Below are 22068 nucleotides of genomic sequence, written 5' to 3' on the forward strand. Positions count from 1 at the left end.
AGTCTTCTATTTTTTTTTCTCTAGACTTTTTTATATTTTTAGGTTTTACACTAGGACTGTGGTCCATTTTGAGTTACTTTTTGTATAAGGTCTAAGATGCAGATTGAAATTCTTATTTCAATGTATGTCCAATTGTTCGGACAGCATTTATTGAAAAGACTCTTCTTTCTCCACTAAATTGTCTTTGCACCTTTCTTGAAAATCCTTTGACCATATGTGGGTGGATTTATTTCTGATTTCTGTTGTCCTTTCCAGATGCTTTCCATAGCCTGTTGGCTTCTCAAGTTCCCTGTCAGTCTTGGGACTCTCCCACAGCCTCTACCCATCCCTGGGATTTGTCAGTTTCCCCCAGATCAGCAATGGACTCCCAACATCGTAAGTATCTTGTCTTACAGTTGGCTTCAGGACGGGCATACAACGTATTGGGGGATGGACTGGGGTATCTTGGCTTTCATTCCTACAGTGAATGTGGTCTGATCAGGGCCTTCAGAGACAAGGCAAACAGATACAGTCCGGAAGGTCCATTTGGCGCTGCAACCTGAGTGTTCTCCCCCATGAGAATACAGTGTTTCTGTCTCTCCAGTACCAGAGAACATATTGTAGCATTGCCATCCTATAGTCAAACTCTGCAAACTTCTCTCAGTGAATTTGCCTTTGGGTTAGAGTAATCAAGCCAGTACCGAGGGGAAAACACCAACTGGGAACCCCAGCCAAGAGTGGTAGCTGGCAAGCAATATAAATTGCCTGGGGGCCTAAAGGAATAGGAGAAACTATCCGAGAATGGCACTGAATAGGTATTGTATGCCCTGCCCATAGTGTTTTCAGTAGCCCAGGACAGCTGGTAAAAGAAGGCAGATGGTCGTGGCCATTGACTGTGGACTACCAAGAAATTAAACAAGGTGATGACCCCATCAAACAGCTGTGCCCCACATTGCATTTCTGACTCCAGAAGGCACTGTGGCAGAGACAACAGAAGGAGAGAGTACCCCTAGGATTTCAGTCCCAGCTTTGGAGGGGCAGAAGCCTGATTATCTCATAGACCACAGCTCCTAGCCCTATCTCCAGCGCTCCTCCAGGTAAAGCCTCTCCTGGAATTACAGCACGTCATGGGAAAAGCTTTCTTCCTCTCAACAGATGGGCTGAGAAAGTATGTTCCACTGACCCTCTGCTGTGGCTCAGACTCCCACTTTGGTTAAGTGCAAGGCTGTTTGCAACAGGGTCACTCTGCCCACCAGGCCACTATCTCTAGAAACTCAGGCCCTGCTGGGCCCTGCTGAGTATGCAGAACCTCCAAATGCCCTTCTTCTATTCCTTTGGTGGCCCCTGCAGAGAGACAAGGAGGGAAATTGCTCCTGAACCCAGGTGTACAGACCGGTCTAGTGGGGCAAACCACCCGCAGGCACGTAGTCACTCTTTAGCCCAACACTGACACCATCTGGATGGAAGTAGAAATGAATCGCAGTAGCCAATAGGCTGGGCTCTCAGCAGTTTGGCTGGTGATGACTACTCCTGCGCCATTAACCCTTTCCCCTCAAAGCTAGGCTATTGAAAAGGATTAACCTTATGGCTTGGACAAGGGGTATATGATCATGAGTAAATCCTCATAGGGGCAGGAAACGTGGAAAGACATTGGGTTTGCCTGCGAGAGCCTGATGCAGTCCTTACGTTTCCATATTCTGGCTTATAAGGCATTGACACACCCTGGCAATCAGGCAGCCCATGCCTTAGTTTAGGCATAAGCCCTAGTAAGTAACCCTTCAGTAGATACAGCAGATGGGGTGCACGGGAAGAGTAGCCACTGGAGTGTGCCCAGGTGGGATGGCACATTGCCAAGATGCTTCATGGCCCTTGAAGTACAGTTGCCTTGGTCGGTGCAGTAACAAACAGCATGTCCTGTGTGATCTGAACAGTGCCCAAGGCCACTACCATAGGAGTCTGGGGGTCACCCACTGGAGTTCTCAACCAGCGAGGGATTGGCAAATTGATAATATTGGCCCCCTGCCTCCCAGGGAGGGTCCTAAATTTGCCTTGGTGTCTGGGTATGACTTATCTGGCCCAACCCCAGCTTTCCGCTATTGCCACGCAAGCCAGGCTGCCACCATTAATGGATTAGAGAAACTGAGTCCCGTGTACGGATACGCTTGCTGAATGGATGGTGATAACGCTCATGATGTCAAGACTGGGCAAAAGAACATGACATTGAACAAAGATGCCATTGCCCCTGTAACCACAGGCGGCAGGTCCGCTATCAAGGAAAGTCATGGTAAAGCAGCAGATTAAATTACTAATAGGTAAAACCACATTGGCTGGCCAAACGAAAGTAAATCCCCTGCTGAAACACACATTCTAAGTGTATGGACGTTGCAAGAGACAGTCCTGGCCCCGACTCTCAACTGTGGATCAACACACCACACCGCAGAAAACACCACGCCCCGTCATGCCAGGGAGAGAAGTTTTCTCCTGGAATGTGCAAGAGGACATCCCACTTGGGTGGGGGAGTTACTCTGTATCCCTGAGTGGGGAGGAATTGCTCAGTTTCTACCAGAGCCCCACTGTCCTGCTGTAAGCTGGACCCATTGAAACACAGCCTATCTGTAAGGCGATCATGGACCTTTGAAGGAGGGGGAAATATGGGGTCCTAGTCTAGCATAGTCCACCCCTAGTCCATCTCCTTATGTCTGACAGTGCTGCCTCCTGGGACCAACACACATGGTGTGCACAACCAGGTTAAGTTCCTAAAGCTGCAAGCCACATTAACCTCTAAGAATCAGACCACAAGGGTCATTCCCACAGAAGGGAAAGCCTACGTATAAGTTCGTACTGAGTGTCTGTCTTTTTGACTTTAAACTTCTGTGGCTCCTGTGGTATCTAGTCATGGCAGAAATGTCTTTCTACTGTGGACCCATTTGTATGCCTGACAAAGGAATCGGTCTAACTGCTGGGTATGTGGGCAGGTGTCCCTCTGTAGCTCTGCAGGACAGCCCTGGTGGGTATCTCCCTGCCAGGCTGGGGATCAGAAGGCACTAAAGCAGTACATTAAGGGAGAATTGGCACTAGGATTGCCTCTAATTCATGATATTATTATTATTATTATTATTTTTAAAGATTTTATTTATTTGAGAGAGAACGAGAGAGAGAGACAGAGTGAGAGAGCATGAGAGGGGAGGTCAGAGGGAGAAGCAGACTCCTCATTGAGCTGGGAGTCCGATGTGGGACTCGATCCCAGGACTCCGGGATCATGACCTGAGCTGACCTGAGCCTCTGCTCAAACAACTGAGCCACCCAGGGACCCCATGATATTATTGATACTGACCCAGACATCTGGTTTGTGGCACACACTATTAATAACAGTGGGGATGGGGTTTTTTTTTTTTTCCTGTCAATCAGACTGTACAGGCAGCCTATCTAACTGCTCACCAGAGGGTCCTAAACATAGGACCACTATTAGAGCAGTGGGTGGCGACATTCAAATTTGGGATGGGTTCAGGTGGCTTACCCTGGGTATGCAACATTTGCGCACTCATGTGCTCCTGTGTTGAGAACAGAAGAAACTGCTCTAAACAGAACCAACCCAGTTGTACCAGGAATACAGGATGGATATCACCAGAACCACGCAGTCATTCCGTCACATTAAAGGATATGGGCGGGGTGGGTAGTGACAGGTCACGCTGCTCAGGTATTTATTGGGTGACCCCAGGTGGGTCCCAGTGGTTATGTAGCACAGATCTTTGGCCATGGTTTTCATCGGGGCGGTTGGGTTGCTGCACCCTGGGTTTTCCCTGGAGCCAGGGAGAACTCACCTGACAATAACAAGAGTTGCCAATTTCCTTCTCAGGGAATTGTGCTATTGCTCCAATGGTACAATCACTTGGCCACCATCTTTCTTTTCTGTATTGACTGGGAGGACATGACAGCACCGACAGCAGCCCTTACTAATCTCACCCCACAAGCCTTATGTGACAGCTGACAAAGCCTATCCTTACCAAACCCTGAAATGCCTCTAGTGAGAAAAGCTGTCCTCCGAAATAGGACGGCCTTGGTCATCATTACCGCCTCGCAAGAAAACAACCCGGGCCATCCTCTCAGCAAAATGTTCACAGCTGAGGAGTCTGCTCAGGTATCATCTTTATCAAAGCACATGAGGATACAAACAAGCACCCCAAATGATCTGACCCTCAGCCTAGCGCAGACTTAATAAATCAGTGCTTTGGATCACAGGGCTCTCGGCGGGGAAAAAAAAACCAAAAAACTGTTACTTACTTTGGGAATCATTACCTTCATGTGTGTATCTTCCTCTGCGGTGTCAGCCTGCAGGTTCAATGAGTCCCCTCCAAGCTAATGAAGCCCCAGCTGAGCATCAGGGCTCTTTGTGAAAGACGGGAAATCTGTAAGATCCCGAGCGCCGGTCGAGAGGGGTGGAGTGTTGGAGGAGGTCATCCAGAGGTCGAGACTCTGGAAGACCCTCCAGCTGGTCCCCAGGCCATTGGAAGCCCCGCCCTCTTCGGCTATTTTCCCCCGCGTGCTCTGCCTGCCCTTGCCGCGGTTGGAATGGCGGCTGGAGCTGTTTTCAAGGTCACAGTCTCGAGAGAGCAACCCGTTGTTGAGACCCTTTGAACCCCACTAAGGCCTCCGTAGGAACGGTGAAGACTTTGGTGGTCATGTGCAGAGATTTACTTGTCTTGAGGTTGCCCCAGACGAGCCTCGTGAGTACTTAACCTTGTTTTTGTGAAATTGCCACCTACCGGCATGCCTGGGTGGCTGAGTGCCTTGAGCATCTGTCTTTGACTCAGGTCCTGATCTCGGGGTCCCGGGATCCAGCCCCGAGTCGGGCTCCCTGCTCAGCGGGGAGCCTGCTTCTCCCTCTCTCTCTACTCCTCCTCTCCCTCCGCTACCCTAGCTCATGCTGGCTTTCTCTCTCAAATTGCAGAACCTTAAAAACATTTTTTTTTTTTTTTTCAAAACAAAACAAAAAAACCTGCCATGTACCCATCTTCAGTGCCCTGCCTCTTTCTTCCGTCTCTCCCACCCACCCTCCCTGAACCCGGGCCCGTTTCAAGTTCAACCCGAGGAGCTCCAAGGTTTCAGACCAACATACCCTCTTTGTTAGTGGCCTTGATTTGTATTTCACGAAGATGAGATTGGGCTATTTCTTTTCTTTTGTGGAAAAACCTCTTACATTTCGTTTTTTATTTTTTATTTATTTTTATTTTGTTTTTCTTTTCTTTTTCATTTTATATCTTCATGTGTGAAATGCTTTTTAAGTCTTTTGTTATTTTTTTTCCCTTTTGGTGTTCATGTCTTGTTGATAAAGTCTTTGTTTTTAATACTCTTATGAAGTGCTGTGTGAAATATAAATTTAGTTTCTTTGAAATGTCTTTGGTGAATAGAATTTTTACATTTTAAAACAGTGGAATCCATCAATTTTTAATGTGATAATATCTGTCTTTAATATTTTTCTTTTAATCTTCTTTTAATCTTTTTGCACAATTTGTGGATACAATATTTTTGTTTTTATTCATGAATTTGTGATGGTTTTTATTAGAATAGTATTTAATTATATAAATTCATATTTAATATCAATTAAATTACATATTATTCTCACTCTAGGTTATATGTCCAGTGATTTACAATAACATTTCTTGATGTCTTTATAAATTCTCAGGTTGAGGAACCACTCTGGGCATCTTTTTTTTTTATTAATCTTTAAGATTTTATTTATTTCAGAGAGAGAGAGACAGAACACAAGCATAAATGGGGTGGAAAAGAGGGGGAGAGGGGGAAGCAGGCTCCCTGCTGAGCAGAGTCCCCATTCGGGGCTCCCTCTCAGGACTCTGAGCTCATGACCTGAGCCAAAGTCAGAGGCTTAATCGACTGAGCCACCCAGGCATCCCTGGGCATCTTAAATATAAGTTCTTAGATCAGCTCTACCCTCTTTCACTGTTACAGTTAAGACCTAAGTGTCTGAATAGGGAAAAACTAGGCAAGTGTCATCCTAATGGCGCTTTGTTTTAAGCCACAATTTTGAGTGAGTTACACACTACTTTGGCTAGAATCTAAGTACTAATGTTTATGTGCTCCAAGGGTCAGATGTGTGCACAAATGCATTTGTGACGCCAAAAGCTACTCTCGGGTGACTGTGCCACGGGGATCCATTTCAAAACACGGCTTCCTCTTGCCAAGGTCAGTGGCTGTCACCGAAGTAACCAGAGAATGCCAGTGTCCTCGCTCTCAAAAGACAGTCTCTTTTGCAACATTAAATTACAGCACTTTCGGGGCGCCTGGGTGGCTCGGTGGGTTAAGCCGCTGCCTTCGGCTCAGGTCATGGTCTCAGGGTCCTGGGATCGAGTCCCACATCGGGCTCTCTGCTCAGCAGGGAGCCTGCTTCCCTTCCTCTGTCTCTGCCTGCCTCTCCATCTACTTGTGATTTCTCTCTGTCAAATAAATAAATAAAATCTTAAAAAAAAAAATTACAGCACTTTCTGCCCCTTCCTTTCTTTTCAATGGTAGAAATCTTTTTTGTTTATCATTTAAAGTCCAAGATGACCACCTTTCTGTGAGAAGATTTGATAAAGAGAAAAGTTCTAAAATTGTGATCTGCAACTTCCTCTTACAGCCAATTTTATCCTCCACAAGTTGAGAAAATAAATACAGTGTCTCCAGGTTTCCCCACATTGGAGGGTGGGGGCTACTTTGAACACTCCATAGCCTTGCACTCACCTGAACTCCAGGTGTAGGAGCACCTTGTTTATTGCCTCATTTCATTTACCAAGTACACTTGGTGGTCAGGGTTTCTCCGTAAGAGCCAATAAGAGCATTGCCCAACACTCACACTGCCCTTGGTATCTGTAATTCTGATAAAGCCCTAAAATGGAAGGCATTCAAAACAAGGCAGGTTAGCTCCTACACAGGGGGCTGAAGCCAGATTTGCTTTGAATACAGCTTACACGATCAGTTTAGTTTTATTTCAGACATGAGCCCCAAATACAACCCCTTTGACCTGAGTACTCCATCCCTAAATGGCAAACTAAACATTCATGAAAATTTAATGGTGAGGAAATTAGTACCTTCTTATATTTCAGACTGTGAAATGGCACCAGGGAGCACTTTCAGCGACAGGCAGAAGTGTGTGGATGTGCTGGACCAGACCTGAAACATTTGTCCCTTCAACCTGTCATCGTTAAGTCAGCTGGCAGCTAAGACACTCTGAGAGGACACCGCCACGATGCCACCCAAGAGAGGTATTTCAAAATAAAGACCTGATTCTTGAAGACTCTATCTTTCTCAGAGATTGGGAACTTTGAATAGTGCTCCCCCCCAATTTTTCTTCCCTTCGTTTTATATTTCTGTGATTAGATACCTTTTGTGTCTTGAGAATTGGAAAGGGCTTATTTTTTTCTCTCTAATCTCTTTTCTTTAATGCGCATAAGCTTTCACCAACTAGTAAGTGCTCAGACTTCCCTTTCTTTCCTTCGGGGAGACGGTGAAGGAAGCAAAATACACTGAGGTTTAGCCAACAACTGAAATTGGACGTTCTGTGTCAGATTGGTGTGGGGGGCAGCGTTGTGAAGGGGACCAGTTCTGCTGCAGTTTGTGAATTAAATATGTGCACTTTGTGAATTAAATGCAGCTCTGAATTAAGGAAAGCTGAAAAGCTGAGGGAAGAGAATTAAGGCAGAGAAAGTGAAGAAAAGAGGCATAAAACCCTAGTGTGGGGATGTATGTGAAACGCTGAATGATGCAACGGCACCCATTTTTGGTTGCTGTGACTCCACAGGGGTACATTCTCGGTACCCTGGAGAAGCGCGTGGCATGTTTGGCCATCATGCTGTGATGTTTATGGAGCTCACCTTGGCTATGTTTGCAGCCTCACTTCAGTCCCTAAAAGACAAACGGTAGAATTTTCAACTAGGGAATAACCTGGAAATACATGATTGCTTTTCAGCAATCCACATGGCCTTGCTCCTGGTCTTCTCTTCCACTGACTTGTTGAAACTTAGGATGGAAAGTGGAGACAGAGATTTCACTTGGAGATAATCTATTAAAGTCACTGAGCTTCAGGCTTGTGTCTTGAGAAATGTGAGTGGAATCCTATTTAATAGTTTAGTAGTTTTATTGACTTCAAACATCTGGACAGGCTTAGGAATATTCATTATCAGAGTAGGTCAAAGTTTTCTAAAAAACAAAACCAAAAATAACCACTTTCTTGAGGCTCTACATGTAGTTCCAAAGAAAATGTTAGAAATGGTACAGAGATGCCTAATTGGCTTTTAATAGGGTGGGATTGGTTTTCCATTAATAAGGACAGGGCTTAAATCTTATTAAGATGTTCGATTTCAAACCCTTTAGGATTTTCCAACCTGGGGTCCTCAAGTTCTTGGTTGTAGTAGGCTCATTTCAGATCTAACTCTTACAGAAACTTGGAATAAGGCTGCACAAGCTCTCCTAGGTATCAACCATTTCATTAAATGTGTAAGGTTGGAATTGATTATTCTTGCTGTTTATTCATGCTATTATGAATCATTTATTAATCTTACTGCTTTCATAACAACAGATGTTTTAAAGTTTATTTTGATAGTGAATGGAATATATTTTGCAGAAAATGTGTAAATTTTAGAAAAGCAGATTTTAAAAAACAACAAAAACGAAGAATCGCACCACAAATAGGTTACTATGGCCGTATGGTTTTCTTCTTCCAGACTTTGTCTATGAAAGTTATGTTTGGTTTATATTTAACAAAATGGATTCAAATTGGTTGAAACACAATGAATGTAGTTTTTTAGACAATGGTCTGACTTCATAAGAAATGAAAAGAACAATAGCATTGCCTATTTTGGTTACATAATATCATAGCATAATAATTGTGTCCATTATTAAGTGCTTATTACATGCCAGGCTCCATATAATATGTGGTGATGAATTACCACGATGATTAGATGTGAAGGAATGACAAGGGATATGTTAACCTTGATGGCTGCCAATTCAATACACTGGGAAGGACATAGCAGGTCAGCTGGCAGGTGCACTGCTCAACATACTGGGCTTCTCCAAACAGGGCAGAAGGAAAAGCTGTGCTTATGGGTAGCCCATGAAGAAATGAAGAAAGGCAAATTGATCTGCTTAGATCCCCCCATCACCTGCTTTCACCTCATGGAGTTAGCACAACACATTACTGAGTTGTGTCACCTGCCCCCTGTACCAGGGCATCCCTGTAAGATGCCAAATCCCACATTCCATAGTGTGCTGTTCCAAGTCTGGACGTGGCAGAGATCCTAACACTCTAGGCCAGCAGGTAGTTGACTCTGCTGTGTGCTTTGCACTTCAAGGACAGGTGATTGGTTAGGGCTGGGATGCTGTTGGAGCCCAAGGAAGCATTGGAAGGAATTTGATGAAGCCCATGAAGTTTGCGTCTGGCACAGAAAGGAAGGATTCCAGAAACATTTAGAATATGGAAATGCTAGTACTTGGTGAGAGTGAATGTGGGAAGATGAGGGAGAGTGAGCTGTCAAAAATCGCTCTCATGATTCTGGGTTTGGCAATGGAGTAGAAGGAAATTCCAATAAGTAAAAGACTTGGCAGGGTGGGGGGGTGGGGGGAGGGGAAAAGGTTTGGTTGGGGGTACGGCTTGATTATCTGCAAGTATTTTGTGGTTCTAGAGATTTTGGCAACATCTGAGAGTTGAAGTTCCTAGAATCACATAACTTCCCAGGAAGAGTATGTAGCATAGCAAGCAAAGATGGACAACCATGGAGCCCCAGGGGGTCAACTTCTCCATTTAGAGGCAGATGGAGGAGGATAAACCCAAGGAAGAAACAGAAAAGATGGGTCAGAGGGTTAAGAGGAGATCCTACAGAGAAGAGAATCACAGAAGCTAAGGGAGTGGAGAGTTTCCAGGAGGAGGGCTGAAGGTTAATTCAGAACATGAGTACATTGCAAAGAAATACCTTGCAAGATACAGACTAACCGTTTCTTAAAAAAAAAAAAAAAGATAATTTTGGGTTGTAAGTTAAAATGTAATCATGTTGATCTCTCTCTTTGTTTAGAACAGATTAACAAAGTGTTAACTAGAAAATCCCTTAGAAAATTTCCCTCAGTGCATGAATAGATTGTGTTATTTATAGATAGAAGCTGCCTATTGCTAAAATAGTGCTCCTAAATGGCTTAAATGGAGTAATGGTTACCAAGGCCACTTGTAAACCCTGAAATGACATGCAAGATAAAAGTGGTGACCATTGTCACGTTACTATACTATTGTTTGAGCATATGCCCCCCCGCCCCAACCCCCCCGCCACAATGCAAAGATAAACCCCAGCTCTGTTTAAATTCTTCAAGCTTCTAAATTTGTGATGCTCATATGGACGGTGTCTTACTATATTTAAAGATGAATAGATATCATTTCCTAAAGAGAGAAATAATATACATAGAAGTGTTGGAATTATAAGTTATTATAGAAATTATAGAAATTCCTTCTATTTATTTATTTATTTAGTTAGTTCCCTTCAACAAACAATGCATTTGATTCTTTTCATGTGCTCTGAGAAGAATGTGATTCGGCAGAGTCCTCCTTGTCAAAGAATTTAATGTATTCGGGGCAGTACTGAACAGTTACCGGAACAAAACCAGAACCAAAACATTGCTTTATGAGGTACACAGGGCCTTTAAACATTAGGAACACTGATGCATTTGTTTTTCTCAGTGAGCCTGTGATTTCAGGATTTCTCTGCAGTGGGCAGCACTTCTTGGGTTTGAAATGCCCATCAATGATGACCAAGGGATGATCTGAATGATAAATTATTGACACTCTTTTATTTCCACTTCTTTAATTCCATTTGAAAAGCCAGCCTTGTTGAGATACCATGTATGCATGATAATCTATACACATTAAAAAGGTACAATTTAGGGGCGCCTGGGTGGCTCAGTGGGTTAAGCCGCTGCCTTTGGCTCAGGTCATGATCTCAGGGTCCTGGGATCTAGTCCCGCATCGGGCTCTCTGCTCAGCAGGGAGCCTGCTTCCCTCTCTCTCTCTCTGCCTGCCTCTCCATCTACTTACTTGTGATTTCTCTCTGTCAAATAAATAAATACAATCTTTAAAAAAAAAGTACAATTTAACAAGCTTTGACAAATATATACATAGTACTATAATGACCAACACAGTCAAGACTTCTTCCTCTTCCAAATGTTCCTTACTTAGTTCTCTTTGGCATAAATCCATACCCCCCCCCCGGCCCCGCCCATACACTCCACCACTGTAACCAAGTGATTGCTATGCTGCTTTTCTGTCATGGATTACTGTGCATTTTCTAGAATTCCATGTAAATGGAAACAGGCAGTAGGTACTCTCTTGTGCCTGGCTTCTTCCATTTAACCTCATGCTTTTGAGATTTACCCACATTATTAGATATCCCAATAGTTTATTTCCTTTTATTGTTGAGTAGCTTTCCATTGTATGGGGGTACCACAGTTTATCCATTCACTTGTCGAACATTCTAATTGTTACCAGTTTGGGGTCATTATGAATAAAACTGGGGTGAACATTTGACTAGAAGTCTTATGTGAATGTATGGATTGAAATTGCCGGATTATATGGCAAGTGATTGATTAACTTCGTAAGTATCTGCCCAATTCTTGGGGCTCCTGGGTGGCTCAGTTGGATAAACGTCTGCCTTCATCTCAGGTCATAATCTCAGGGTCCTGGGACTGAGTCCCCTGTGGAGCCCCCCCATCAGGCTTCCTGCTCAATAGGGAGTCCGCTTCCCTCTCCACGCCCCTCCCCCCTCTTTCTCTGCCCTCCCCACTCATATGTGCACACATACACATGCATTCTTTCTCTCAAATAATAATAGTAATAATACAAAGAAACTGCTCAATTCTTTCCCAAAGTGGCTATAGAATTTTGTATTTTTCACCAGCAATGTTTGAGAGTTCTAGCAATCCACACATCCTCACAAAAAGTTGATGTTGCAAGTAAATCTTAATTTTAGCCTTTTGAGAAAGTGTGTGGTAGTACATCTTTGACTTTTGTGTGCATTTCCCTAATGACTAATGATGTTCAGCATGTTTTATGCTATTTGTTTCTTTTGTCCCATCTTTTCATTGTTCTTCATTCTCTTTTCTTACCCTTTTCTGGATTAAGTATATTTTTAAATCCTTCTGTTTTCACTATTGGTATATTAGCTGTATCCATTTTTGTGTCTCTATTTGAGTAGGTTTACAAAATGCATCTTTCACTTAATCACTTTGTACCTTCAAATGATGGTACATCAATTTACAGATATTTTAAGAAACTTAACTGTTGTATGATTTCATTTTCCCCTCCTTTATCTTATGTTATTTTTTTGTACATTTTGCTTCCATATATACTATAAACTCCACAATCTATCATTCTTATTTTTGCTTTAAACATTATCTTTATAAAGATTAATTATATTTATATTTATTGTATTATATTATTATATTATATATAATATATATTATAATATATTATAATTATAATTATATTAAACATTATCTTTAAAGAAATTTGGAAAAATAAGAAGAAAGGTCTTCTGTATTTACCCATATATTTACTATTTCCAGTGTTTTTTTCTTCCATATTTCAGATACATTTTTTTTTCTTCTGGAATCATTCTTCTTCTGCCTGAAGAACTTCTTTAGTATGTCTTGTAGGTCAGATCTGTGGGCAAAGATTTCACTCATGATATGTATGTCTGAAAGAGTCTTTACCTTAATTTTCTTTTTTTTTTTTTTAAGATTTTATTTATTTATCAGAGAAAGAGAGAGGGAGAGAGAGCAAGCACAGGCAGACAGAATGGCAGGCAGAGGCAGAGGGAGAAGCTCCTCAGCAAGGAGCCCGACGTGGGACTCGATCCCAGGACGTTGGGATCATAACCTGAGCCGAAGGCAGCTGCTTAACCAACTGAGCCACCCAGGCATCCCTACCTTAATTTTCGAAAGATATTTTTTGGTGGGAATGGAATTCTGGGTTGATAATTTTTTTTCCTTTTTCTTTGGTTTGTTTTCCTTTTCAGTGCTTTAAAAGTTTCTCTCTTTAAAAAAAAAAAGTTTCTCTCTTTCATAGTTTCCGATGAGACGTCCATGATCATTCTTATCTTGTGTCATTTTTTAAAAAATTATTTTTATTAACATATAATGTTAATTATATTATATTATAATATAATGTCCATTGTGTCACTTTTGTCTGGCTACTTTTATTGTATTCTCATTATTATTGTTCATTCTGGCAATTTGTTTATTCTGTGCCTTTTTATAATTTTATTCATCTCTCTCTCTCTTTTTTTTAAGGTTTTATTTATTTATTTAACAGAGAGAAAGAGATCACAAGTAGGCAGAGAGGCGGGGGGTGGGGGAAGCAGGCTCCCCGCTGAGCAGAGAGCCCGATGTGGGGCTCTATCCCAGGACCGCAAGATCATGAACCAAGCTGTGACCCAAGCTGAAGGCAGAGGCTTAATGCACTGAGCCACCCAGGCACCCCAATTTTATTCATCTCTTTTTCTGTTTGGAGTTCACTGAGATTTTTGGACCTTTGGTGTGTAGTGCCAAGGGAAAAAAAATTTTTTTTTTAAAGAGATAGAGTGCACACATGAGTTGGAGAAGAGTGGAGAGGGAGAGAGGGTGAGAGAGAATCCCAAACAGGCTCTGTGCCCAGGGCAGAGTCTGACATGGGCTCCCATGTCCCTGAGATCACAACTCAAGCTGAAATCAAGAGTCAGACACCCAACTGACTGAGCCACCCAGGTCCTCTAGTTGCTATCAAATTTATAAACTATTTTTGGCCATTATTTTCTCATTTTTTTCTGACTCCCACTTCTGAAACTTCAATTACATATACTTTACATAATTTAATTTCATCCCACCAGTCAGAGATGCTCTTCAGGTTTTTTAAAATCTTCTATTTTACTTCTTCCATTTTGGGTAAAATCTCTATCTTCAAATTTGACGCTCTTGTCTTCATCTCTGTCAAATCCACTATTGCATCCGATGTATTTGTCATTTCAGAGATCTCTTTTTCATCTCTAGAGTTTGAGTTGTATTTTTATAATATTTTTATGTTTCACCCCATGTTCTTAAGCACATGGAGTATATTTATAATAGTTGGTTTACTGTTAATGTCTGCTAATTCTGTCATCTTTGGCATTTCTGGCATTTCTGGTGTCTATTGATTCTTTTGGTTGCTCTCCTGGTTGGGAAGTATTAATTTCCCAACTTCTTTGTCTGCCTGGTAGTTATTTTATTTGCTGCTGGAGATGTTGAATTCTACATTTCTGGGTCCTGGATATTTTTGGTATTCCTTTAAATATTGTTGGATTATATTCTGGGATGCAGTTAAGTTACTTTGAATTAGGTAGATACTTTTGAGTCTTGATCTTAAGCTCTGTTAGGGTGAGCTCAGAGTAGATTTAGTAGATTTAACGTGGTCTAGACAATGACTTTCTAAGGGCTCTAATGAATGCTCTGTGAACTAGGAGGTTTCTCCACCCTGACTACTGGAAAACTTAAACTGCTCCTGTCTCTTGTGAGCTCCAGAAATTACTCTGCTTTCTCTTTTCTTCCTTTTATTTCACCTCACACATTCTACCTGCTTTGGGCTCCCTGAAAACAGAACTATGTCCCCTCAGCTCAGTGGGATCACAAGCCTCTGTTTGGGTCCCCCTCTCTGTGTTGCAGCCTAGAAACTCCTTAGGCAAAGTGATGAGGCAATGTCAGGGAGCATCTCATTTGTTCCCCTTCTTTCCAGGGTCCCTGTCTTGAGCTATCTCTTCAGAAATGTCTGGAAAGAGATGTTCCATATATTTCATTTGGCTTTCTAGTTGCTTAAGGTAACAGGGTTAATTCATTCCTATTTATTTCATTGTGGCTAGAAGCAAAACCTCAGTACTATGTTTGTAGTATGCTGCTTCGACTTAAGTATTTGAGGATTCCTTCTAGTTATCAAAACTTTTAGATGATCTAAGCAGATAATTGAGAACATCTTCAAAACATCTTTCTCCTTTGGAGAATTTTCATGGGCCTGGTCTTTACTAAAGATATGAACTTCTAGTATCTGAATTCCATATGCCAGGATTCATAAATATGAGGTTTATCTATAGGGCATGTTCTAATGGGGAAAAAAGATGAAATTCCACTCTTGTCTGATGTCTTTATAGGTCTTGGAGAGACTTGAAGCAAGAATCATCAAGTCTATAACTCTTTATTAAGTGAGAAGTTAAAAGGACCCAAACCAGAATGGCCCTAGACAATGACCATACCCCTATGAGAAAGCTGAATCTCTAAGGCTTTTCCTCCTGTGACTTATTTCACAACAATTGCTCCAATTTGGAGCAATTTATCCCTAATACTAACTAAATATCTCATGTTAGTATGTGAGAATTCTTCTTCTTCTTGGTTGTGGTATGGACAGAAGTCAGTTCCCATCAATGCAGACATTCATAACAAATTATTAAATTGTTTTCTTAGTCCCCTGTGTATGAACAAGCTGTGTGCCTTCAATTTTAGCTCATTTAACACAATGTTTATTGTTTGTTGAATACGACAAAAAACATGACATCAAGAAGCTCAAGAAGCATTTTGGGGGGAGATGAGACAAAGACAGAAAATGTTAAAAAACAGTATAAGACCATAATGAGAAAGAGATTTGGGTGCAGGATAGGAAGTGCCAGTTGAATTGTAGAGGCAATACTATGCGCTTTTCTTGTTTCAAATGCTTTCATCTTCTTTTATGGCTCTCTAGTGAACATTCTTCAATATATTCTAACCATTCCTTAGCTGCAGAGCTGAAACATTCAGAAGATACAGATTTGATGAGTTCTGAGTATGTTTGGATGATTACTTCAATGTTCTGATTGCTAGCGATCTGTCTGTGCACCCCAGACCTGCACTTGTTCTTATCATACCATCATAGTACTGTCTCTTGGCAATGTGGGTCATGGAACAAATGTTGGAATTGTGCAGGCCTGGGTTTGGAGCTTTGCTACCTTTGCAACATTTAGATCTTGGGAGGGTGTATTAGTTAAGGGTGATGACTTGATTGAAGATAACATATTCCAGCTTATTTAGCTCAAGCTACAAGAGAGCAGGGGGTGACATACGGACCCCAAAGGCAAGAATGAAGTTGAGTCGCAAGCTCAGATAGAACCTGAGACTGTAACAGTCCAGGAAATACGCTTCATTCTTCTTTCTGGATGCATATGGTCTTCTCCTTCTTACAGTAGACATGACAGGTAAGGCTCAGGCTGAGAGTGACCAAAGCCTTCATTTTCTCAGCCATGCTCGTTGTTGTTTATGTCAGGGTGCAGTTCACAGAAAATGTTGGGCAGGTGGTAGAGAAGTTCCGATAAAAGCAGAGTAATTGGGATGATAAAATGATGGTTACTTTCCATAACGAATCATTTCACCTCTTTTAGTTCAACTTACTTATATATAGGAGGTCCTCCATAAATATTAACTCAATTCTCCCCGACTTCCTTTCCAGTCGGTTTTCATTCTCTGTCCTAGACAATTTCCTGTGAAGAGTATACACGATGTACTCCCCACAAATAGGAATATGTCTTGATAAAACAAGTTACATTTCCATAATTTATCAAGGCAAGTATTCATATGTTCCTCCTGGGCCACATTGGTGCTGTGGAAAGTAACAGACTGGTTTTGAAGATATTTCACCCACGAAGGTTGCTAGCTGGGATGACGTTGTGTAGATACAGAGACTGCCTGTGGGGTGACCTCCTGGGGTGTCCTTTGAGTATTGCAGGAGGCCCTCAGGAAAATACATTAACCAAGTCAAGAAAACACAGTGTGATGGTTCCCTCAAGGTAAAAGGGGTGGTTTTTGAAGAGCTCATAGACTTTCTGATGCAATGGCCGTGCATGGCCACCACAAGATATGGTGACCACCCAGTGTGAGTAAAGATACTTAACACCTTTTGCCTTTCTTTTTCTTTCCTTTTTTTTTTCTTTTTTTTAAGATTTTGTTTATTTATTTGACAGATCACAAGTAGGCAGAGAGACAGGCAGAGAGAGAGGGGGAAGCAGGCTCCCCGCTGAGCTGAGAGCCCGATGTGGGGCTTGATCCCAGGACCCTGGGATAATGACCTTAGCTGAAGGCAGAGGCTTTAACCGACTGAACCACCCAGGTGCCCCACCTTTTGCCCTTCTATTACTCATTCTAGTATTCAGGCCAGAGCTGGAACCTACAAAGTGAGTAGAAAAGGCAGTATAGGTCAGGAGAAATGGTCAAAGATACGCTTTCATTTCCTTCCCCATTTAGGTTTCCAGGCCTCAGTTGCTGGCATGAGTAAGGAGAGGGAGAAGCCTTGAATAGACTGTGAGTGAGATTGCAGTTTTAACTTCAACTAGACTGGATATTTTAATAACTTACTACCAGAAAATGGGTATAAATTATCAAAGTGAGGTGGTTCTTAGAACTATAAAACCTATAGAATCTGTCTAAAATATTATCCGGGGCTGGGAAAATGAAATCCAGTGGAGCTTGATTTAAGGTAACATATATTTACCCTTTAATTAAATGATTTACACTTATTGAAGTGAATATAGTTATAGTTAGTAGAGCATATTGTAGATTTTGATGGAAATACTCAGTTCTTTGTCTTAAGGGAACTAGTTAAACCTTTAAGCAAGACAGCCAAGGAATTGCTTAGGGGGTGGTGTAGCTCAAGCTCCATTCTCTGTGCTCTCTTCTGTTCCTCGCCTGATCTTAGCTGAGATCTCTAGTGATTCCTGCTTCTTTTTAACCTATGACCAAACTTGACAATCTTTGCTTTCTAACTATGAGAATGACTTCATGATGCCACAAGTCTTTTTCTACTCCTGAGGACTAATGTTCTGTATTCCACCTCATGTCTGCCCTTTCTCCTTGAAGGGAGGGTTGTCTACACACTATGTAGATTGAAGAGGCCTTTCTCTCCCTTTGATGTTAATGATGTTTTTGGCTTAAAGTCTAAACTGGTAATGGGTCCCTCGTTTATGCCACACCATGGCACTTCCAATTAAAGAATTAAACAGCCTTCCCAGCAACAGTCTTTTTTTTTTTCCTTTTCACTTCATAGCCAGGATTGTGTGCAAGTTAATATTACAAAGCCCAAGCCTTCACATACGGTGATTTTGTGAAATGGAATTCTGGACTTCAAATATATTTCCTTTTCGCTGAGCCTACTGAATTTCTTGTTCAGGTCCGTTCTCCAGTTCTTAAACATCTGGTGTTTGAGAAGCAGTGACCAATACAAAAAACTTTCTTCCCCCAGATATATCTGCCTTAAAATTTTTTTTTTTTTTACTAGAAGGTAAGTTTCTTGCCTTTCTGCCCTCTCCCCAAATACACAGTTTTTCAGAGCTCCAGAGTTTCTGTGACTCCACAGAAAAGATTTTGCATATAGATACATTTTGGTAATACTTACCTGCAGAACACTTCTGAAAGAAATGTGTCCAGTCTTCAGTATCTTCCTGGCAAATATCTTCTTGCAGAACCGTCTCCAGGACCCTGCAGGTTAGGACTACCAAGTTTCAGTTAAAATTGTGAAACAGCACAGGATTCATATCTCTCCCCATATCAGAATAATACCATTGTGATTTAGAATCCAGTCCTTCAAAACTCTCTGACTTCCACTTTTCATGTTATGCTTGCTTTCATGGAGCTATCTGAGTTTCTTGGAAGAAAATCAATACAGTATTTTCACACGACAGTGTAAATTATTGGTAGATGAAGAGTTCTTTTCAGTTTTCAGCTCTGGATCATTTTTTGGCCTTGCCTGATTCCTACAGCATCATTCCATTATGTCCTTTCCTTCATCGGAAAGCTTAGTTGGCTTTACATTGTTCTTATATAATGTTTAAAATCCCCAGTATGGTATGTCGTGGTCTTTTGCCCTTTGAACTTACTCTTATTTTAAGTTCATATCAAACCCGTTTGATCTACTCTTCATTTCCTATATACCGAACACATTTTTCCAACTCTATTTTTTTGTTTGTTTTTTATTTTTTATTTTTTTACTAATCACCTTAGCCTCTCTCAATTTTTGCTCATCATTATCCTATCCATCCTTCAAGGGTCAATTGATGACCACCTCCTCCGTGATGCTTTTCTGGATTTCCTCAGTAAAATACAATTTCTTTCTCTTCATATTTCCTGTGGCATTAAGTATTCATCTCTTTTATATTCTTCTCCGAGTGCTTTGAAGTGGATGTCATTTATATCCTTTATATGGCTGGTGACCACTTTTTCCAAACCAAATATTGACATACTTGACCAGGTCTTTTTTTTTTTTTTTCAATTTGTGATTTTCTGTATATAATTTTTAAAAATACACTTATAAAATTAAATGCTATTCTCTTAGGTTGTGAGCTTGAAAAATTTCAAGATTGAAGTGAGCTTGTTGTGGCCAGTTGGCTAGTTGCTAAACTGATGGTTTGTGTTTCCAGCCAACACATGATTGCCTTAGAGAAAATTGACATGGGGAAGCAGATTGCAGTGCACATGTTGCTTGGAGAGCCCATGAAAAGAGTTGAGGGATATTTCAGCCAGGTCTGATGGAACATTCCAGTCTTAGTAGGAGAAACACACACACACACACACACACACACAGGAATGGTTTGTCTTTGCCAGGATTTGGATCTCTTTAACTGGATACTGTTTAATAAGCACTAACATTATATCTACCTTGACTTCCCATTTTCTGATCACTTTCTCTCTTTTGACCCCATTGTTTTTCGTGTGTATTGATACTACCATTTTGGCTCTTTATTCGGTTTTAGGAATCATTCTCTCTACTTAGGAAGGTTTTGCATGTGACAGATCTCATCTTTCATGTTTTGGTGTTTAATAGCACTCAGAAGTTTTTGATTTTTTTCTGTTTCTTCTTTTTCTTTTTTTTTTTTTAAGAATGTGCTCACTTAATAATGAACACTTTCTTGCTTTTTAAATGCTTCTTTTTAAAAAAATTATTTTTATTAACATGTAATTACTTGTACTTGTATTACTTGTCCCAGGGGTACAGGTTTGTGAATCATCAGGCTTAACACATTTCACAGCACTCACCATAGCACATACCCTCCCCAATGTCCATAACCCAGCCACCCTATCCCTACCCCACACCCTACAGCAGCTCTCAGTTTCGTGAGATTAAGAGTCTCTTAGAGTTTGTCTTCCCTCCTGATCCCATCTTGTTTCATTTTTTCCTTCCCTACTCTTCACAACCCCTACCTGCCTCTCAAATACCTCATATCCGAGAGATAATATGATAATTTTCTTTCTCTGATTGACTTATTTTGCTCAGCATAATACCCTCTAGTTCCATCCATGTTGCTGCAAATGGCAAGATTTCATTTCTTTTGATGGCTGCATAGTATTCCATTGTATATATACATATCACATCTTCTTTATCCATTCATCTGTTGATGGACATCTAGGTTCTTTCCATAGTTTGGCTGTTGCTGACATTGTTGCTATAAACATTCGGGTGCATGTGCCCCTTTGGATCACTAGATTAGTATTCTTAGGGTTAATACCCAGTAGTGCAATTGCTGGGTTGTAGGGTAGCTCTATTTTCAACTTTTTGAGGAACCTCCATGCTGTTTTCCAGAGTGGCTGCACCAGCTTGCATTCCCACCAACAGTGTAGGAGGGTTCCCCTTTCTCCGGATCCTTGCCAACATCTGTCTTTTCCGGACTTGTTATTTTTAGTGTGAATTCTGACTGGTGTGAAGAGGTATCTCATTGTGGTTTTGATTTGTATTTCCCTGATGCCGAGTGTTGTGGAACACTTTTTCATGTGTCTGTTGGCCATCTGGATGTCTTCTTTGCAGAAATGTCTGTTCATGTCTTCTGCCCATTTCTTGATTGCATCATTTATTCTTTGGGTGTTGAGTTTGGGAAGTTCTTTGTAGATTTTGGATACTAGCCCTTTATCTGATAGGTCATTTGTGAATGTATTCTCCCATTCTTTCAGTTGTTCTTTGGTTTTACTTTTTCCTTCACTGTGCAAAAGCTTTTGATCTTCATGAAGTCCCAATAGTTTATTTTTACCCTTGTTTCCCTTGCCTTTGGCAAAGTTTCTAGGAAGAAGCTGCTGTGGCTGAGGAGGAAGAGGTTGATGCCTGTGTTCTCCTTAAGGCTTTTGATGGATTCCTGTCTCACATAGAGGTTTTTCATCCATCTTGAGTCTATTTTTGCGTGTGGTGAAAGGAAATGGTCCAATTTCATTCTTCTGCATGTGGCTGTCCAATTTTCCTAACACCATTTGTTGAAGAAACCGTCTTTTTTCCATTGAACATTCTTTCCTTCTTTGTTGAAGATTAGTTGACCATAGAGTTAAGGGTCCATTTCTGGGCTCTCTGTTCTATTCCATTTATCTGTGTGTCTGTCTTTGTGTTAGTACCATATTGTCTTGATGATTACAGCTTTGTAATAGAGCTTGAAGTCTGGAATTGTGATGCCACCAATTTTCGCTTTCTTTTTCAGCATTCCTCTGGCTGTTCGGGGTCTTTTCTGGTTCCATATAAGTTTCAGGATTATTTGTCCCATTTCTTTGAAAAAAATTGATGTTATGTTGATAGGGATTGCATAAAATGTGTAGATTGCTTTAGGTAGCATATACATTTTCACAATATTTGTTCTTCTAGTCCATGAGCATAGGTAGTTTTCCCATTTCTTTGTGTCTTCTCAGTTTCTTTCTTGAGTACTTTATAGTTTTCTGAGTACAGATTCTTTGCCTCTTTGCTTAGGTTTATTCCTAGGTATTTTATGGTTTTGGGTACAATTGCAAATGGGATCGACTCCTTAATTTCTCTTTCTTCTGTCTTTCTGTTGGTGTATGGAAATGCAACAGATTTCTGTGCCTTGATTTCATATCCTGACACTTAACTGAATTCCTGTATGAGCTCTAGCAATTTTGGAGTGGAGTCTTTTGGGTTTACCACATAAAGTATCATATCATCTGCAAAGATTAAGAGTTTGACTTCTTTGCTGATTTGGATGCCTTTTATTTCTTTTTATTGTGCGATTGCTGAGGCTAGGACTTCTAGTGCTATGTTGAGTAGCAGCGGTG

General features: G+C 41.2%; 1 protein-coding gene across 3 annotated transcripts in view; it reads left to right on the forward strand.

Annotated features, from left to right (window-relative positions):
- Window positions 1–22068, forward strand: part of TMC1 (transmembrane channel like 1) — a 387473-nt gene that overhangs the window by 238183 nt on the left and 127222 nt on the right. For all 3 annotated transcript variants that reach the window (XM_082696595.1, XM_082696594.1, XM_082696593.1), the window contains exons 6-7: window positions 256–375; window positions 7080–7238. In XM_082696595.1, coding sequence (XP_082552721.1) covers window positions 7223–7238 — 16 coding nt within the window. In that variant the 5' untranslated portion in view covers window positions 256–375; window positions 7080–7222. The remainder of the gene's footprint in view (window positions 1–255; window positions 376–7079; window positions 7239–22068) is intronic.

The sequence above is a fragment of the Mustela nivalis genome (genome assembly GCF_964662115.1).
Source record: "Mustela nivalis genome assembly, chromosome: 13".
Classification (NCBI taxonomy): domain Eukaryota; kingdom Metazoa; phylum Chordata; class Mammalia; order Carnivora; family Mustelidae; genus Mustela; species Mustela nivalis.